This window comes from Triturus cristatus, chromosome 2_1, assembly GCF_964204655.1.
Source record: "Triturus cristatus chromosome 2_1, aTriCri1.1, whole genome shotgun sequence".
NCBI classification, from domain to species: Eukaryota; Metazoa; Chordata; class Amphibia; order Caudata; family Salamandridae; genus Triturus; species Triturus cristatus.
In genome coordinates this window covers 177252590-177274619 of record NC_140581.1, presented here as the reverse complement: position 1 = coordinate 177274619, position 22030 = coordinate 177252590, and the positions used below count along the sequence as shown (strand labels likewise).

At 45.8% G+C, this 22030-nt stretch overlaps 1 protein-coding gene across 7 annotated transcripts in view; it reads left to right on the top strand.

Annotated features, from left to right (window-relative positions):
- PIAS2 (protein inhibitor of activated STAT 2) overlaps window positions 1-22030 on the top strand; it is a 451007-nt gene that overhangs the window by 43120 nt on the left and 385857 nt on the right. For all 7 annotated transcript variants that reach the window (XM_085629369.1, XM_085629360.1, XM_085629352.1 and 4 more), the window contains exon 2: window positions 15154-15610. In XM_085629369.1, coding sequence (XP_085485495.1) covers window positions 15154-15610 — 457 coding nt within the window. The remainder of the gene's footprint in view (window positions 1-15153; window positions 15611-22030) is intronic.

The following is a 22030-nucleotide window of genomic DNA, read 5'->3' as shown; positions in this document are numbered from 1 at the left end:
ATAGGCTCTAAAAAGAGCTCGTCCTGATTAAATCTGGCCTGCTGTACTTGGTGGGCAAGTGGATTTTTTGAGCCCTGCAGAATACAAACCAAGTGTCCCTTAGAACATCCTGAGTAGACACTTAGGTGCGCACACAAATTAGCCACCTGGAATTCTTAGACATTGCAACAATAGTGATTAGACCACCTTCAGAGTACCTCCTAACAAAACTACCATCATAAAAGGGTCTTCTTTTCCTGCTGCCAGTCAAATACTAGAAAACTCAACTCTTTGAAGTGTGGGGAATAAAAGTAAGTAACGTTTTATCCCCAAAGTATTCGGCTGCTTTCCTTTTTAATAAATAATTTCTCACTAGCATCCAACCTTTACTAAAGGAGCCTCTAAGACCACAATTGCAAACACAACAACAATCTTCAATGCTAATAGATGCAATAGGGCCACATTCATCCAAAAACATTCAACCAGCAGCAACCCTAATGATTACATAGTCGCAAACTCGACGCAATTGTAAACTACTGCATGACTCAAACATGTTGCAAAATGATTGGGGCTGGATCCCATTTTCCTTGAACCAAAAGGACTTCGCGTGAATTAATGGCAATGAGAAAACTCCATGTACAAACAACACAGCCTCTCTGTGATCTCATGGAATAAAGCAGGAATAAAATAGAACTTGCTGGACCTAGATCTGGAAGTTTTTTTTTTATCATCTAATAAGATTATATGCTTAAAAGTAACCTGGGCGAGGGGTGGCATGGCCAGCAACATGGCCGGTTAGCTGCATTTACCGAAGCTCCGGCAGCCCGACAGTGATCCTGTACTAAATCCTACCTTTTTTGTCACCATCCGCGGCTGATCTCCGATGCTGTTCACCTCCTGCGGTGTGCAGACGTGTGGAGCAACTTTGCGGGGGCTGCACGCTGTGGGAACGCTAAAAGAAGCGACCTGACGGGGAGAGACGCGGCTGTGTGAGCCAGCGACTGAGAAGGGCTGCACCGCAGGGGCCTCACCGGGGGGCGTGTGGGCTGCACACCTCCACAGAACACTCGCCATGAGAGGCGCAGGTGAAGAAGGCGACCCAAGCGACCGGAGCCGTGTTCCTCTGAAAAGATGGTCCGGTCCCGGGAAGGAGTTGAGTGACGCCCTTTCCCCCGCTGAGCTGCTCAGGGGTGAGTGATGGCCCATACAGGCTCTCTGCTCGGTGGTACAGGGGATTTCCATGAGCACTGCAGCAATGGGACCACTTTGATCCTGAGCCCCGATTTAATAAACACGCATGCCCGGATTGGTGGGGACAGGGGATTGAGCCTCCCCGGAGACCTAGGGCACAGGTGAGAGGGACTGCGCTCTGGAAGGGGGCTAGCACATAATAAGAAATAAACCCTGACAGTGTATGTAGCCTGGAGATAACGAGCCCAAGAGCAGAAACGAAGCTGAGCATTTAGAGACCCCTGGAATGAGAGACTTTTGACACCACAGGCCCAACTTCTACATGAGGAAAGCAACCACACACTAAATGGGCAGGAGTAAACAGTCCTCTGCCCCCACTGCTGAGTAATGGCTGAAAACTTTGCGATAAGTAGAGACTCAATAGAAGCAGCAGAGTGGGGCCTGACTGGGAGACGGGCCGCCCTAATGCCTCTGGCGCTGTGAAACTTTAACAAGGGACACCAAACAAAGGACTACGTTCTACCTGCACAGTGGCGCACAAGATGAGAAGAGGGGCGATACTATGGTGTAGAGGCCTGAAAAGTTCATACTCAAGGGACAAGAAGGGACGGGTGACAAAATCACCTGACATACCAGCCCGATAGTCTATTGACGTTGAGAAGACCTTGTTACTGAACGATACAAAGACACAGACGAAGCACCACAACGCCCCACTTTAGGCCCTCTGGTAAAAAAAAAAACTGGAAACAGCAATCGATCTATTGAAAGATCTAATTCTGTTATTAACACAATTGCGAGAGATAAAGAACCAAAATCCCAGAAGCTGGGCAAACTGGATAAATATACAAAAGTAATCCCGCCACCTCTGGAAGCGTAGGGAGAGTCCCCGGGACTACAAGATAACTCTGCCATACTCCAGGCGATCTATGCCTCTAGAGATTTAATTGAGAGCAAAATGGCAGAAATTAGATCGGAGGTCTGACTTCTGCGCCAAGACATGCTCAATATCGCGGAAAGGGTGACACATGCTGAAACTCTCATCTCGGAGGTGGACGATACGACCCGCAAACTACACTCGGATGTCAATGACCTGAAGGTAAACATGAGAGAGGTCACATGGAGAGTGGATTACGCGGAAAACAGTGCACACCGGAATAACCTGCGCTTCACAAGCGCAACAGCACAGTGGAAACCCAGACCACAAAGAGTAAAAAAGTGACGTCTGCTGAGGGAAAGGCATGCCAAACGGACAGATACTCCACAGCAGGGAACTCAACACAGAGCGGGGACTCAGATGTGCTCAGAATCAGATGAAGACTAACCGCAAGACCAAGCACGGGTAAAACACTCCAGTCAGAGAGAAAGTACCCATACAGATCAATCGGACAAGGAATCTCACGTAGACACAGACCGTGATCACCCACTCCTTAAGAACATTAATCGTCTTGAGGAACGGAGCACTGGAGAATTAAACAAAGATTCAGACCAACATCAAGAAAAAAGTGGTGAAGAAGGCTGAGATAAGGGCCATGCCTCTAGCAAGCTGAGAGCAGAACTACCACAACCCCTCCCCAGACACTATTCTCTCCATAGTCTTGAGCAAAACTTCTTATATGCATTTTATATCCTTTATTGTGCTGACTAAAAAGGAGGGGGATTTGGGTTAGGGTGGGACAACAGTCCTCTCAAACGAATTCTACGCCAAAGTTGTCATGTTGATGGTTGGGGGAATGGGCGTAGGGCGGGGGAGGGACTGTGTTAAGACAAAAAGGTTTCATAGTTGTGTTATTGAATTTCTTCCTAGTACAGCCAGAAGCAGAAACACTCCACCTGACCTACAGAAACAGAGGTCAAGTGACCCATGGGTAGACCCTCCTGTGATAAAGACGAAAAGACAATACGCACGCAAATAACGGAACTTACACAGCACTGACATGGAATGGCAAGGGGTTAGGCAGTAAAATCAAAAGGGGGATAGTCACCAGATACCTTAAGAGACTTAAACCAGACATCGTCCTATTAAGGAAACTCACCTGCGGGGCACACAAAGCGCCTTCATTGGAAGAGGGACCAACATAACCCTCGCCCATGTGGGATTTTCCCCAGGAGCGCGTGGCGTTGCCATACTAATTAAAAAAAAAAGAAAAAAACACCCTTTCACACAACCAAGACCTGGATAGACCCTAACGGGACCTTTGTTGCTGTCCAGGGATACTGGGGCAGACACAAAATCACACTGGTCAGCGTTTATGCCCTGCCATGGCTGCAAACTCAAACCCTAGAGGCAGTGGCTAAGATATTATTAGACTCCGACTCGCCCACGCACCTTATTGGATGCGATTTCAACGATGTGATCGACCCAAATATAGCTAGAACACATAAAGCCGCGGGAACGCGTGTCCCTACGCTGCTGGAGGAGTTTGCTGAGTCGCTGGGACTTGCTGACCTTTGGCGGCAACACCACCCATTGGAGAGTACCTATTCTTACTTCTCTGGGGCACATAAAGTCTTCTCCAGATTAGATTATTTTTTTGCTCCGGCGGGTGAAATACGGACAGTAGATAAGGTAACATACCTGGCGAGAGATATATCTGATCATTCACCCCTTTGGCTGTCAGTGGGAGGCGCGGGTAACGGGCAGAGACCTGACTGGAGACTAAACGCAGGGGAGCTCCGGGACAAGTCCATCCGGGGAACAATTAGAACGGAAACTAAATTATACTTCCAGAAGACTGTGGGCTCGGTTGCCTCCCATACTTCTCTTTAGGAAGCTTACATGGCAGTACTCCAGGCTAGAATCCAAGATGCGATAGCGCGAAAACGCAGGGAAGATACTCTACAAATAGAAACCTTAGATAGGCTCTTGGAACTAGAGAGTAACATAACTCCAGAAACTGAAGTCGCCTGCATAAGGCAGCTGATACTTACACATAGGGAACTTAGAGACCTAACTGAAAGAGAGGTACAGAACCAAATCCAGGCCACACATCATAGACTTTATGAAGCGGGAGACTGAGCAGGGAGACGCCTGGCTAGACAGAAGAGAAAGAGTCGAACTGGGTGACCCAAATACAAGAGCGGGGAGTCCACACACCACCGCACAAGCTATAACAAACGCCTTTGCATGTTTTTATACGGAGCTATACAGGGCTAGACCCCTAGCTGATCCTACACAGATAAGGTCCTACCTTGACAACATAGAGACCACCACCCTAAATCAAGATGAGAGGGAAACTCTGGAGGCAGAAATCACTATCATCGAAGTGCAAGAAGCCATAAACAGGCAGAAGTCGGGGAAAACCCCAGGGCCAAATGGACTTCCAGCAGAGTTTTTCAAACAAAACGATGGACTTTTCGCTCCTCATCTCCTAAAGATGTTCCAAGCGGCAAGGGAAGAGGGGACTCTGCCATTAGATCTCTGTCAGGCCACAGTGGTAGTTATACCAAAACCAGGTAAGCCCCCAGAGTGTTGCGGATCATATTGCCCGATCTCACTCCTAAACATTGAAACAAAGATCCTGGCCTCTATTCTGGCGACGCGGCTCATACGCGTAATTACGTCCTTGATTCAGCTAGACCAATCGGGCTTTATGCCTGGCCGAGCCACGCGATTCAATCTCTGCCGACCGGCCAACTGGCTAGACACAGTAAAAGATAGGGCCACCCCACAAATGCTACTATCCCTAGACGCAGAAAAGGCCTTCGACACGGTCCATTGGCCTTTCCTAAGATGCGTCCTTGCGAGCTGTGGGTTCGGACAAACATTTATGACATGGGTAGAACTATTGTATACCCAACCCATAGCCAGGGTTAGAGTCAATGGAGTCAAATCTGTCGACTTTCCCATCCAAAGAGGAACCCGTCAGGGCTGCCGCCTTTCCCCCTTGCTCGTCGCGCTGGTCCTGGAGCCACTGGCTTGCCTAATTAGGACACATCCAGGACTCTGTGGGTTCCGAGACATCAGCGGACCGTTGCAAGGCGAACGGATCTCCCAGTACGCAGACGATATTTTGCTCCACGTCACTAACCCTGACACGACGTTTCCCTTGATACTCCAACTAGTCGGGGAATACGGTAAACACTCCAGGTATAATATTAATTGGGGGAAGTTGAGCCTATATCCTTTAGGAGGTCCTAGAGATACATACTCAATACCAGACCACCTCCATATTACTACAGAGGGTTTTAAATACCTGGGACTGTTCGTCTCGACAGACACGGCCAACTGCCTTACTCACAACATTAAATGGACCCTGACTGAATTCCGAGAGGATGTGGTCAGATGGAGGCGACTACCCTGACATTACTAGGGAGAGCAGCCATGTACTAAATGATAACACTCACCAAACTATTATATATATTTCAAAATACACACCATGAAATCCCAGACACTATTTTTACGACAATTAACAGTGAATTGCGTACACTTCTGTGGGATGGAGTTCATCCTAGAGTAGCATTGCGAACACTACAATGTAGCCAATATAATGGGGGAATTGCCTTGCCAGATATTCAAGCATACTATCGAGCGGCACATTTAGTAGTTATCAACGAATGGTGTCACGCCCCAGGCGACCAATCCACATATGCGCTCGAGAGACTCCAGTTTCGGAAGGCCTCCTATCTTCATTATTTATATGGGGGTGCTGTGACACGAAGCCTCCTACCCGCTGCGCAAAGGGTGATCAAAGCTTGGAAGGGAGCAGAAAAACAGATGAACTGGGACAAGAAATTAACTAAGATAACACCATTATGGGAGGAAAGGAGATTACCAGAACTGGTGAAACTGCAGGGCTTCAAAGGCTGGGACATGGTTGGGATTACGTCGCTAGGCGACATAATTAAAAAGGGGGACTTAATTAATTTTGTTGAGCTCCAAGCGGAATACCAACTATCCAATAAACAACAAAACAAATACTTACAATTACAACACGCCTGGAGATTCCAAAAACCAGATGTAACGGATATCCCTGAATATGCACCACTGCTACAGGAAGAGCTATCCACTAAGGCGGTCTCCTGGACATATAAAACTAGATAAATAATATCCCTGATAGATTATTAGCCCTTAGAGCTATATTGGAGAAAACCACAGGTACACTCGAGGACATAGATTGGGAGGTGGCGCTGATGCACCCAAAAGAAGTGGCAATCAAGCTTCGTCTGAGATTAATACAGTTTAAGATATTGCACGGAGTGTACTATGATAGGGCGCAACCCCACACAATGGCAGGGTAGAAACACCCAGATGCCTGCACTGCAGCAAGGACCAAGGTACCTACGTACATACCCTGTGGGACTGCCAGCAAATACAAAAATACTGGTCACAAATAATTAAGGAACTAAGTGCTATATTGGAAGAACAGATACCTACAGATACAAAATACGTCCTCCTAGGCATTCCCACAGATGTTGACATTCTAGATGCAAACTCCTATTGAGTAATTTGGGGATCATAGTGGCCAAGCGTGACATTGCCTGATATTGGGGTAGAACACAGCTGCCCACTATGGCAGAATGGTAAACAAACATGGACTTATATATGGGGGCAGAGAAAACTGTATATGCTGCCAGAGGGTGCCCAAAAAAGTTGAGGAAGATTTGGCAACCATGGTTAAAATATTATAACTTGGAGATGGCTGAGGATGAAGTAGATAATATAAGCCCTTATACATTAGATCCATTATTGGTCGGTCGCTGCTTTGGTTTTCCAAGAAGATGCATCAAGTGCGGACTTGGCTTAACCCAGGAGGGGAATGGGAGAACGGGGGTCAGTCAAGAAACTACTGTCATGTACCCTCTGTTTTTTAATGTTAAAAATATCGGTAAAAATGTCGAACTTGTTGCATACATGATTTAATTGGTCCAGTGCTGGCTAATGTTTAAAAATAAAATAAAAACAGTTAAAACATAAATAAATAAATAACCTGGGCGAAGAAGGATTTTCTGTTCACTGGTAGTATAGTATAACACTCGCCCGCCGAGCAGGGGTAAAAAGGAGGCCATTTGAAGGGAGGGCTCTCAATTTATGTAGCAATTAATAAGGCTCTAATCACAGTAACTCTTAGCAACTAAAAGTTCACCATAGCCACAGGCCCGCTTTTATTTCTGAATATCTACATAAACCCAAGGCCGCTTGAAAAACAATGCATGATAACATGAATAAAGGGCTTATTGCAACAGCAACTATTTGGAAATGGTCCCATTCCATGAATACTAACAGGGGATTTAAAGCTAAATGTGGCCTATCTAGGCACGAGGGAGGGTTTCTTGAACAAAGTAGGTGCCATATGGAGAATTCCGCAGCAGACTTTGCCTTTCATGGACTTGCTCATTCTTTCCTTAGCTTCCTAGAGGGTATTTGCATCCATGCTTGTAATGGTTGCATAACTCCCAATACATCAAAGGCCTGCACTCACAGTGCAAGCAAGCACACTTCAAAATTTGATTACACTTTTGTATCCTTGCCCTTACTTGTCAAGATCAGCTCCTTTGAAACTATACCCAGATGTAAAAGTGACCATTCTCCACAAAAATGTTAATTCAAAATTGTAGCAGCCCCCATATCCCTATTTTACACATTGGCTTATAAACTGACACTCTCAGGAGGGAGTGTTCTTTGGAACTTTACGTTACAGGGCCACTATAAGGAATGACAGGCAGAATCCACCATCTTGGCCGCTGGAAATCCTCACCACATCTGCGATCAAATTCAAATAGATCTTAAAAAAATTATTGGAATGCTAGCAACTTTTCAGTACACCCAAAGACAACTTCAAACTAAGAATTGGTATAGTAAAACGTTGGGAAAAGAGAAGAAAAATATTCACAAGCAAACCAAGGCCATGCACACCTCAGGAGATCCCAGAGGTGGAAAAGAAAAAATCTAATTACTTAAAGCCTACAAATCATTTTGGGCAGCACAGAAAAATGCCTTGTGGCATGTTCCAGCAAAACCCTGCAATTCCTTTGGAATGTGATCAGGCCATTCCGAAACAAATCTTCAAGAATTGAGGGGATTGTTGTGGAGCCCCGGTTCTGGATACGACACATCCAATCCTTGTATCTTAGGGACAAACGTGACTTGCAGCCAGTCCGCCATTGCTTCTCGCGACCACCTATGCAGTACCAGCGGAAAAACATAGAGAATTACATAAGCAAGTGCAATCGCACCCCTGGCCCAAATATCCTGCCATCGATGATTTTTTTTTTTTTAACAAAATATAGCATATTTGGCATTTTTGAAACTGTTCAGCAAATGTTTGGCAACTAACTCAGTCCCTGATTCCTGACATTGCCTGGGGCTGCACCCAATTTATGAAAAAGGATCTTACACACATTTTGGAGAACAACCAACTGATTGCCTGGTAGGATATGGAGGCTAAATATATTGCAAGGCTTCTTTTGTGTGATCTAGAATTGTGGGCGGTGTCCAAAAAGCTAATTCCCTTCAATCATACTGGCTTTAGGCCCGATTCAAGTAAACTGGATAATCTAGTAGCACGTCAGATGCTTGTGGGAAAATCAATCGGCAAAAGTCAGTCACTTTACATCTGTTTGAAGGCCTTTGACCTTATTGACGGGGATCTACTCTAGAAAAAACTCCAAGCGATGAATCTCTTCCAATCTCCTCCGTGCAATTCAGCTCCTGTACACAAAAATAGGGGTTCAAGTCAGTCTGGGAGAAATCCCTCTACTGTCCCCTAAAATTCAATCAAACAGCGGATTGAAGCAAGGATGCGTCTTGGCCATCCTCCTTTTTAATTAGTTTTTAGCAGATCTCACACCTCGATTAGATCAAGTAGACTCTCATCCGCCAAAACTAGCTCAACAACCGATCTCAACCCTGCAATATGAAGACGATCTAGTCTTACTTTGCCAGACTAACATCGGCCTCCAAGGACTACTTGCCATCCTGGATACATACTACAAGGAAAAGGGAAGGAAGGTCAATGGGAAAAGACAAATCTAATTTTCAGGAAACTTCTCATTAAAAGTGGCATAAGGCACCTATGCGGTGCCATTGTAAAGAGAATGAAATGTATCTGGGAGTCCTGCTTCAGGACCGCGCTTCTCCTCTTAAGCATTTGAACGATGTGAAGCCCGAGCTTGCCTCAGTATTTTTTGCCTTTCGGGAACTCCTGGTCAATACTCCAACCTTGCTGAATCTTTAAATTTATGGGTAAAGGCCAAACTTATTCTAACTTTGGCCTGTGGGTCTGAAGCTTTACTGAACAAGTTAACATTGTTTCTAAACACTACACAATGTCAAGTCTTCCATATTCTTTTGGCCTTCAGGAGATGCTTGGTAGTCCCAAATTAGGCTTGAATTTGGGCTGATAGACCAATACCTGACCCACAAGTCAGGGCTTCTGAAATATCTCTTTGTGCTGTGCAGGACAGACACTGAAACCCTCAATCATAATCTGGGAAGAAATTCCAACCAGTCCATCTAAAAATACTCGAGCAACTGCACTAAAAGATGCAGTCATAAAGCTTGAGGCTGCATCATTGTGGGAACACTCCCTAACAAAAATTAGTTTAAACACTACCTCAATAAACAAGTAAGACGCATTTAATTCATCAGTGACAAGGAGAGATTTCGACGTAGAAGTAATTCTTGAATGTCCATTAGCACAAGCATCTGCTGCCACAGTCATATCTGACAGAGAATGATAGACGCTATTTTAAGATCCAGCTGATGCATCTCCGTTTTGGGAATAAATTGACACTTGACCATCGGCTGAAGTGGTCACTGAAACCCGTAACTAAGGTGTGCCGACTTTGCAACAACCAGGAAGAATCATTAGCACACATTTTATGTACGTGTCCTATTTTCCTGAATGGCCGGCGCTTTTGTGCCCCTAACATTGTTAATCAATATGGAGTCGGAACATGCTGACATGCGATAATATTCTGACTGCAAGGTGATCCTTCTGTCATTACAGTGAGGTTTATACAATTTACAGACTTAGTGAATAAATGCCTGGCCTCCAGACCCTTACTTTTACTTTATTTGCTTCTGATGAGGCAGGTAGAATGAACATTCGGGCATGTTTGTTTATGAAATGCACCCTCGGGTCAGATTAGACTCTCACATGCCATGTAGCGAGTGCTTAGCGTCAATCTGTGCACCTGTAGTAATGCTTTTACTGGATAATGTTTTATGGCACATCACACATACGCACTTTCTGATGTCGCAGGAAAAGTGGACATTAAGGTATTATGCATAAAAGACACGCTCAGGTCAAATTAGACTCTGCGATGTCATGCAGCAAGTGCTCAGCGTTCAATGGTGCGCCTATAGTAAATCTTTGATTTGCTATTGTTCTTTTGTAACTCTGCACACAGACTTAGACATCCTGAATGGACTTATGAAGTGATCGCACTGCAGCACTTTATGCTTCAATTTCACGCGCACACGCTTTAAAAAAAATAAAAAGAAATTACAAGAGTATCTCACAGAAGCGTACCATTTTTGATTACTCTTTAATAGTTTGTACAGGTGAACTATATCGATCATTCGACCAACGCAGCCTTTTAATCTCCTTTAAGACTAAGCAGTATGGTACATTCGAAGGGAGAAAGTATTCACTGAGCATCTTCTTACTATGTTAACATAATACAAACCATTGGTTGTAGGATGGCATTACACTGAGGCTATATGATTGTTTGATCTTATTTTGCAATGGTTTTAACTAATCTGGCAATAAAATGTATTCTCTCTCTCTTAAGGAAAGGTGAGCTTTGCTGGGCCACAACTGTGGGCGCTGGGGTTGTTTGCCTCTACTGTCCCGGGGTCTGTCCTATGATGGCTCTGCAAACTTGGCCAAGAAAAACCCCTTTAGCACTTGGCTCTCAGTGGTACCAGTGGTGAGCAGTTCCAGACTTCTCAGAGAGGGTAGTGTAGACCCGCAACATAAAACAGGCTCCTAACTCATCAGGCAACCAGCAGCACAATAGGGCGATTGTCCAGACTGCACATCAACCCAAATATCCGAAATGTGGATGCTAGGCTATTGTAGATAGTAAGGCTGCCACCCCCCACTTTATCCTACTACTGCCTCTCTCGTATTCTTAGGTCTTTCAGGTCTGGTATTTAAAACAGTGTATGTGCAGTGCTTACCCTCTTTAATTGTTAGTTTATTCAGGGCTACATTTAACTTTTAGTCACTTAACTGTTCTTTGGGCTGCAGTAGGGCACACATCGACCACCAACTCTCAGCTAGTGTTCACTGTAGGCTTGCTGGTCATGGTCGAGTCACGCTCCTGCTCTCCTCAACGTGGGCAGGTGTAGGCTGCAGAGCAGTGTCCTGGATGCAACGTAGGTTGTCTTAAATGACAGCCCTCTTTTTGGCTTGATGGTGTAGGCAGCAGGTGGTCCCCGTGGCTGTCAAGGCCTATTTCCTCCAAACTGATTAATTTTGTTGATAGTCACGGGGCCTCCCAGGCGTGAAGCAGTGATGCGGTCCTCCTTCCAGGTGCAGGTCTTAAAGAGTCGACTTGGCACCTTCTAAGCGCTTTTGGCAGCAATGGCTATGTCCAATCAGGCACACTGAGAGTTAGCTCCACTAGCAGTCAACCACTGCTTTGGCTTACAGGGACAAAGTGCCTTAAGGCAGCAGCTTCTCTGTTGAGGTGTAGCCTGTGCGGCATACAATAGCAAGTGTGGGCCTAGCCCCATGTCCAGTCCATTTAGGGCTTTGTGGAGCATGTGTCATTGGTTCGCAGTGTTCTGACAACAGCCACTTTGGGTGCACAAACCAGTGCTGAAGGTCAATGCAAATCTGTTCTTCAGCAGTGGAGACTGATCAGGCACACTCAAGCTGGTGCCACAACTGCACTGGGTAGGATGATAATAGGACTCTTTCAGGCCCACTTCAGCAGTGCTGTAGATCCTCTGCTCATGTTCAGTGACTGGTTCCAAATTCGGAGCACACCAGACACGCACTTCTTGAATCTCTGGCGGAAGGGCAACAGGACCAGGGTCCGCTGCACTTGTCCATAGCAATAGTCCGCTCCTCCTGGAGGGTCAACTTACTACTTCCCTTTTCATGCAGGCAGGATTACCCCAGCGTTCTAGGACATGGAAAGCAGTTCTTCCTCCAGATCAGATTGCTGGTAATGTCCCTTCACACCTGGAGATCTGCTCATCATACAGACTGCAGCTCTGGTTGCACAATAGTCCTCTGTCTACTTTATGGCAAAATCCTTCCTTGGTCAAAGAGATCATGGAACTGGATCAGATGGATTAACAGCTCCTACTCTTATACAGGTACATCAGGAAGGGGATGTGTACTCTCAGCCTGCTCCTTCAGAATCAGTTTGGACCTGTACTCTTTACACGTATTCTCTGGCTGTCTTCCAGACTATGCACAGCAGGGTTGTCTCCAGGCTGGAGTAACCACAACAGAGGCACAAAAAGGTGTCAGCAGTCTGAACCTGACTATCGTAGCCACACCTGAGACTGATCAGGAAGAGACAAAAATATGGCCCTTTTCTAAAGACCCTTCACATCCTGAAAATAGGAGCAGCAGTCCCACCCTTATCTTCTACCATCCATCAAATGAACAGTCTCCATGAAGTGTAATCAGCAGCCCTCTGTATAAAAGGATCTAATTGCATTCAAAGCGGGAGCCTTCCTGCTTTTTCTTCGCTTTAATGAATAGGTTCTCTCCCTCTAGTCTAAGGAATGCCAGCAATACACGTCCACCGTCTGAGAAAGTAACCTCACCTCTACCTTGTGCACAGGAACAGGCCAGACCTCCCAAAATGGCATCTGTAAGCTTGTGCTACTGTGCGCTTGGAATCTCGGCGCCGGGACCTGGGTTCAGCACTAGCAATGTCAATTTACATGAGTGCACGGTTATGCTTTCACTCTTGTGATACAGCTAAAAGATCTGACACCTTTGCACTAAGTGCATGAACCCATGACACTCTGCTTACTTGCCACTGTCAAGGGCTTACTTGGTGCGCCCCTCCAGTTTTAAGACAAGTTCTGGGCCAGTTCAGGCTCAGTCTCTTGTCAAAGGCTGGCCTAGTCCTTTGCGCACACGCAAGATAAGCTGGAATCTGGCCCAGAATCCAAAAGTGGCGACACCACATATTCACAGTAGAGGTGCGTGGGGCAGCGGACATAACTGTACACCATACAGGTAAACTTCCTGTCCCAAAAGGAGTGTTCCCCTAGCAGGCATTAAAAACGTGCCAGGTTACCCAGTGCTGGGCCTGTCATCAAAGAGCTTCCAAAAAGGTAAATGCAAAAAGAACAATTGATGGACAGAATGCAGAACAAGGCCATACATTCACCAAAGTACAGAGATCTGGCCCAAAATCCATAGTTTTTTTTGCTCCCCATTTCAGTTTAAACCCAGCCATATGCAAATCAGTCTTCATCCTGCTCCCCATGGGAACAGCCCAGCCCGAACTGCCAGGCCAGGTCCTCTTTGGACCGAAAACAAGCATCTTGGGACCAGTTTTGGGGTTTAACCCCTCATCAGCCAGGCTAGCTTGACTCTAGTGGCATGGAGAGCAGGAGACCCACGTCTGGGCATACCTGTCCCACGTGGGGTGACATATGCCACTGGGATGGCGTGGTTAGCAAAAAACACGATGGATTGAATCCAGATTTTTGTGACTGGGGTTGAATGTTTTCATTGTTCAGCATTCCACCCATCATTTGTTTTTTTTGATTTTGTCGCCCTAATTGGGAAGGGTATTCCTAGATGTGTGTCCGGTACTCACGGCGCCACTGGATTCAAGCTAGCCTTGCTGATGAGGGGTGATACCCCGAAATCGGTCCTAGTATGCTTGTTCCTGGTCCAGGAAGGACCTGGCTTGGCAGCTCGGACTGGTCTGTTCATTTGAGGATCAGGGTCAAGACTGATTTGCATATGGCTGGCTCCAAACTGGGATGGCCTGGTTAGCAAACAAAACGTTGGATTATACCCAGATCTTTGACTGGAGGTGAATGTTTGCATTGTTCAACATTCCGTCATTCTTTTCGCTTTTGTCACCCTAAGTAGGAAGGATATGCCCATTCATGGATCCTGTGCTCACTGCGGCACTGGATTCCAGGTTGCCTTGCTGATGAGGGGTGATACGCGAAACCTTTGTTAGTATGCTTTTTTCCGGTCTAGGGAGGTCCTGGCTTGGCAGTTAGTGCTGGTCTTTTCCCATGAAGATCAGGGTCAAGACTGATTTGCATATGGCTTGGTCCAAACTGTGGCGTGTTTAGCAAAAATACCATGAATTATACCCACATCTTTGTGACTGGGGTGAATGTTTGCATTGTGAAGCATTCTGTCAATTAATTGTTCTTTTTGCTTTTCTTCCAAAAAGATAAGCATCTTGGAATCTGATTTACTTTTCCTCTCCTCCCCCGAATTAATTGTTTATAATTAGACTGCTAATTGGACACATTTTGGTCCAGAAAATCAAATGATACCTAGACTATGAATAGTACAGTTACTAGTTTAACAACATTTGTTTTGTTCCACATCTGCACATTTGTGATTGATAAACTCAACATGCTATTTTTCAACGCCTTTTGTATTTTTGTTGAGGGGACATGCTGAATTCCAGCTGCCACTAAACACTGTTATTATTGGTGATATAGGTAGTGTGTACTTAACTTCTGTCAAAATGGAAGGATTTCCCTTTTCACTCCGTGTTCCCAAGTCTTACCCCGCTGAAGTAATATTGCTTTCTATTTTAGTTGTTTTTTCAAATTTTTTATTATGCAGTACAATATTTTAGTTGTACTGTGCTTACTGGACTCAAGTATTTCCTAACCCTACCTTGGCTGTGCAGTTATAGTCACATTAAATAGACACCTTTTGCAATCACATATGGAGGGCGAGACCTGATTTCTTCCTATTTTTTAATAAAAATATAAAATACTATAATAATGCTTAACTAGACCCTTGGTAAATTTACTAAATTAACTGAACTATGTTCTCTCTAATTTTGTTCCCTGTTTAGAATATGGTCTCAAGTTTTCGGGTTTCAGAGCTGCAAGTTTTGCTTGGATATGCTGGACGTAACAAAAGTGGACGGAAGCATGAACTGTTGGTGAGGGCATTACATCTTTTGAAAAGTGGCTGCAGTCCTGCTGTGCAGATTAAAATTAAGGAACTCTATCGCCGCCGCTACCCAAGGACACTAGAAAATCTTGCAAATTTGCCAGACATCAAATCATCTGTATTCAACTTGGACATGAAGTCGTCACTAGCAACAGACTTAACTAACATTCATTTGCATCCTTCCACTTCCACACATCAGTCCTCGTCCTCACCCGTTGGGTCAATGCTTCTTCAGGATACAAAATCTCATTTTGATTTGCAGCTGACCCCAATCCCTCCTGTACATCCAGATGTGCAGATGAAAAGCCTCCCATTTTATGATGTGCTAGATGTCCTCCTCAAGCCTACAAGTTTGGGTAAGTATTAAAAATAAAATACCACAGTTTGGCTGCATATAGTGTTGTTTGAATTTGCAGTAAGGCTCAGACTTGTTCAGCGGTGTTTAAGATGCATTACCAGGAGATATTTGTGAGGATTGTCATTATGTATGCAGTTTTAAACAGTGAGAGTCCAGCTTCAGAAATTCTAGGATGTGTGGTACCTGATGTAAGACCTAGACCAACTTGATACTTATTTTACAGAATAATAGGGTTCCATAACCTGTTGATCGTGTGGTCCAGGTGGAATGGCCACTGTATGCTGCAGGGGAAATAGATTGATTACCTGTAGTAATGATGTTATTCAGTATTTAGTCATTTTATTTAAACAACGGAATTCATTAGTCGCTTTACTTTACCCTAGTTGGATCAAACCACCTGAAGTAGCCTGCCACCAATTGTACATTTTATAAGCGTTGGGCATTTATCAGAATACCTCATATTTCTTCTTAGTTAATTGCCTTCAAATGTATCTCAGCAGTGGCACAAACGACTATGTTGAACCACCTTATACACTGTTATCAATGCTCACAAAAAGTTACTGTCTCTGCAACATGCCCAGTCTTAACAAAGTACACCTATAATTGTTTCAGAGTTTGGAAACAAATGATTTCCCCCTTGCAGATTACATTTCTCTACATGTTTGACACATTTTCCAGGTACATTTCAGACTCTTCAATCTGCAGAGGTGGCATACAGACCTAGAGTTGGAATTTCAGTTGAGATATCATCTGTGACCTGAGAATAACTATTATTTTGATTTTTTGGGGACATTGATTTGTACTACTCAAGATAACTTCCCTACATTGCTATGTACTTGACTGCACTATCATCCCTTAGACCACACTTCAAGTGTTACAATACTCTTTTTTGAGAATAAACCATATTGTAGATATTTGAATTGTCTTCATACTAACTCCACACTGTCTGATACTATCCTGAAAGCAGATTCAGTTAGGACAAGCCCAATGAGAATTGAAGAGCTATGGATTTATTTTACATTCTATAAAATGCATTCACAGTTTCCCATAAACGATTTCTGACTCGAAATTCTGATGCACAATGTCCCAATAAAAATACATTAGAAAGTGCTTTTATAGAATTCATTTTTATCTGTTCAAGAAAAATTGCCTCTTCGGTACACCTCAGATAACCTTTTTATAACTTCAAGAAAACGAATGTCCAGGGGGATATGACACACTATCCAATTGACTTTAAGTTTTTCTATTCCAGGAATAACCCATCAAGTTTTAGGGTGATAATAGGGCGATTCAAGGCTCAACGTGGCATGTTAAGCATTAGTCCAGTATTGCTGCTTTCATCAAAGATTATCAGTTTATCCACTTTAGAAAATGTGCATATGGCTTCTATTCAAAATATGACTCCTTTATATGGTCACTAGTTATCCTTAAAATCTGTCATAGATCCTGTTCTCCTTTACCTATGTTGGACACCAGTTATCTACTATGTTTTTATGATCTAAGATGCCTAACACAATTGTTCGAGGCATATGAGCTGCAGATCACACACTGAGGATAAGATCGCCATCTGGTGTTGGGCTCGGATGATTGCAGGTTGTTGTTGTCTTCGGAAGAAGCCTTTGGTCACGAGGTTGGTGACTCCTCCCCTGGACAACAGCGCGCATGGGCATCCACTCCATCGGCAGATTGTTTTTTTCCGCCATTGGGTTCGGATGAACTTTTTTCCGCTCCAGCAGAAAACTTCTAGCAATCATTTTAAATACTTAATCTTCATTCCATCGACGTCGAACTCAACTCGGACCGGTTCCGCAAGCGGCTGATGGACAGGACACCCTTCAAAAAATGCCCCCAGTGTGGAGCGAAGTTCCCCCACAGTGACCACCACGAGGTTTGTAACCTCTGCCTGTCGCCGGAACACAACGAGTCCACCTGTCCAGCTTGTTCCGCTTTCCGTTCGAAGAAGACCCTCCGGGACCGAAGAGCTCGACGCCATATTATGGCCAAACCAGCACCAGAACCGGAGGACATCTTTGCTCAAGATGTTCCCGAAGACGACACCGAAGATCTCGAGATCGTGTCCGAGGCCGACGATTCCGATGACCTCATCACTCCAGGGCAGCGTGTGAGTACCACCCCCCCTGCCCCTGCCCCATCCAAAAAAGCATTGGTCAAGACTCCGCCAGCTGGGCCCAGTCGCGACCGGAAATCCTCTTCAGAAGCCCCGCCCTCGGGCCCGGCTCCGAAGACATCTAAGCCTGTGGGTGGCTCGGGCTCGAGCAAACCTCACCTGATTGTGCCTTTAACACCCTCGGCACCCAAAATCCCACTGTCGGCACCGAAACAGGCTCCAAGACCGAAATCTCCTTCGGCACAGAAACGTTCCTCGGCACCGAAGTCTCCACCGGCACCGAGACGTTCTTCAACATCGATGCCTGAAAGTCCATCGGCACCGAAACCTCAGTCGGCACCGAAACCTCAGTCGGCACCGAAACCTCAGTCGGCACCGAAACCTCAGTCGGCACCGAAACCTCAGTCGGCACCGAAACCTCAGTCGGCACCGAAAACTCAGTCGGCACCGAAAACTCAGTCGGCACCGAAAACTCAGTCGGCTCCGAAAAATCCATCGGACCCGAAAAAATCATCGGCGCCGAAAACTGCGTCCCCGCCGAAAAAAGCTCATAAAGACCCGAAGCGGACATCGCAGACACCACCTTCGGAGCCAGATGAACTTTTTCGACCAGATCCTTCTCAAAAGCGGATCTACATCAACCCTAACACGGGACATGTGACTGCCATCCCATATAAAAAGCGGAAGCTGGACACTACACCTCCCCCAGCTCCCATACGGAAAAAGGACTGTGCTACCTCACCACTTCGTCCTTCCTCTCCTGTTTTACCTCCTAACCCGTCCCCCCCTCCTCCTCCTGATTCTCCTTTACCTTTACCTTTACCATCTCCCTATCATTCACCTCCTCCACAGGATGATAATGATGACTTAGGGGGAGGGGCGGACCCTGATTTATTTAATGATCCTGTTGATCCAAACGACCCTTTTACGTTCCCAGACCCAGCACCCATGGATGACTGGTCTTATCCTATACCTGACATGCCTGACCCCACTACCTACCCCTCCAAGCCCTCCCCTCCTGATGACCACCTAGGGTTCGGCCAACTTATAAATAGGGCAGCAACATTCCACGGCGTCACAATGCACACAGACGCCCTTGAAGAGGACTTTCTCCTTGATACCTTTGAGCAGTCACAAAAGACTGTGCACATACTGCCCATGATCAAAGGGGTTATAAAGCATGCTACTGAAGTCTTTAAGGACCCTGTTCGAGCTAGGGTTCTCAACCCACGCATCGAAAAAAAGTACCGACCAGCCCCGCAAGACCCTGCATACATTAAGGCCCAGCTCCCTTTAGACTCCTTAGTCGTATCAAATGCCAGGAAGCGCGCTAACTCACAGACAACTGGAGAAACGCCTCCCCCAGACAAAGAGTCTAAGCTTTTAGAAGCCTCAGGCAAACGGGTCGCCGCGCAGGCGGCTAACCATTGGCGTATTGCGAATACCCAGGCCCTGTTAGCCAGGTATGATAGAGCGCATTATGACCAACTTGAGGACCTTATGCAACATCTGCCTGAACCCTTTAAGTCCCAGGCCTCTGACCTCATCCAAGAAGGCAAATTAATATCTAATGCCTCCATTAAATGCGCCTTAGATGCAGCAGACACTGCTTCTAGAGCGGTCAATACTAGCGTCTTACTCAGACGACATGCCTGGCTCCGTATTTCCGGTTTTAAACCGGAGGTTCAAACCGCAATTCTAGCTCAACCTTTCAACCAAGAGCAGCTATTTGGCCCTGCAGTGGATACTGCATTAGAAAAAATGAAAAAGGATAATGAAACTGCCAAGTCTATGGGAGCACTGCAGTCTCCTCAAAACCGGGGTTCCTTTCGTCGCTCCTTTTATAGAGGAGGCTCCAAAAACACATCAACTGAGACCACGTCCACCTTTAAAAATTCTGGACAAACATCCCCTAACAGAGGTTATTTCCGGGGAGGTTATAGGGGAAACAATAACAAAGGTCGAGGGCGGGGCAACAACAACAACACCCGCACCTCACCAGCCACCAAACAGTGACTTGCCACCACTCCCCCCAGACCATTCCACTCCGGTCGGGGGGCGACTCCAACAATTCCTACCTGTCTGGACATCCATCACCACAGACAGGTGGGTAAGACAAATTATCCAGTCTGGCTACTGCCTCGAACTCATACAATCCCCCCCAAACATACCACCCAAACAACGTCCAATGTCCTCGCATCATCTCTCTCTCCTCAAACAAGAAGTTCAATCCCTGTTACAAAAACATGCGATAGAACCAGTCCCCCTTCAACAGCAGGGAAAAGGGGTATATTCTCTATACTTCCTCATTCCCAAAAAGGACAAAACACTAAGGCCCATACTGGATCTCAGACTGCTAAACCAGTATATACATTCGGATCATTTTCACATGACCACTCTCCAACAAGTCCTCCCACTTTTACAACAGGGAGACTTCCTCGCCACATTGGACCTCAAGGACGCATACTTTCACATCCCTATGCATCCCGCTCACAGAAAATATCTACGATTTGTGGTAGATGGGCAACACTATCAATTTACAGTTCTCCCATTCGGAGTAACCACGGCACCCAGAGTGTTCACCAAGTGCCTAGCAGTCGTGGCAGCGCATCTCAGAAGACAACAGATCCATGTCTTCCCCTATCTGGACGATTGGCTCATAAAAGCCAATACATACCAAAAATGCGTTCTCCACACTCATCGCACGATTCAAACTCTCCACGATTTGGGATTCACTATCAACTACCCCAAATCCCACCTACAACCTTCCCACTTACATCAGTATCTAGGAGCAACCATAGATACATCCAAAGCCATTGCCTATCCCAGCACTGCCAGGATAGCCAGTATACAAAATCTCATCTCTCAATTTCAAACTCATCCATCTCTTCCAGCAAGAGTGTTCATGCAGCTCCTAGGCATGATGGCGTCATGCATCTCCATAGTCCCACACGCACGACTTCAAATGCGTCCCTTACAGGAATGCTTAGCACAACAGTGGAACCAAGCTCACGGACAACTTACCGATCTGGTGTTGGTGGACAGCCGCTCACTTCGCTCACTGAAATGGTGGAACACCATCAACCTGTCCAAAGGGAGACCGTTCTTAGAGCCTCTTCCACAAGTTGTGCTAACTACAGACGCATCTCTCACGGGGTGGGGAGCCCACCTCCTTCACCATACCACTCAGGGCAGATGGACCAGTCAACAAAAACTGCTCCACATCAACCACCTGGAACTCTTAGCAGTGTTCCTAGCACTAAAATCCTTTCAAATTCACCTGAAGAACAAAACTGTCCTCATACGCACAGACAACATGACGACAATGTATTATATACAGAAACAGGGAGGGACACACTCTCTCCAACTGTCCCAACTGGCACAGCAAATCTGGAGATGGGCAATTCCCCAAAACATCTACCTGTTAGCAGAACATCTCCCAGGGATCCACAATCAAGTGGCCGACCTCCTAAGTCGCCACACACAACAGATCCACGAATGGGAACTACACCCCAAGGTTCTACTCCCCTTCTTCCAAAAGTGGGGACAACCAGACATAGACCTGTTCGCCACTCCCGAAAACACAAAATGCCCAACCTTCGCCGCCAGGTTTCCACACCCACAGTCGAAGGGCAATGCCCTATGGATGAACTGGTCAGGCAGATTTGCGTACGCCTTTCCGCCTCTCCCACTAGTTCCATTTGTGGTACGCAAACTGAAACAACAGTCACTAACACTAATACTAGTGGCTCCCACTTGGGCACGTCAACCGTGGTTCACCACACTTCTGGAACTATCTTTAGTTCCACATCAAAAGCTACGCCTCTCCCCAGATCTGTTAACCCAGAACCATGGAGAAATCAGACACCCAGATCCTCAAACACTGAATCTAGCGATCTGGCTCCTGAGGTCCTAGAGTTCGGTTACCTCAATCTCCCTCCAGACTGTATGAATATCATAAAAGAAGCCAGACGCCCTACTACTAGAGCGTGTTATGCCGCTAAATGGAAACGATTTGCCTTCTACTGCGCTAATAATGACATACATCCATTGGATGCTTCCATCCAAAACATCATTTGCTACCTACTACACTTGCAAAGATGCAATCTAGCGTATTCCTCTATACGTTTACACCTAGCAGCCTTGGCAGCCTACTTGCAAAATAGACAACACCTGTCCCTTTTTAAGGTACCAGCCATCAAAGCCTTTATGGAAGGTCTCAAAAGAATTCTTCCCCCAAGATTGCCACCTGCACCAGTGTGGAATCTCAATGTGGTTCTAACAAGACTC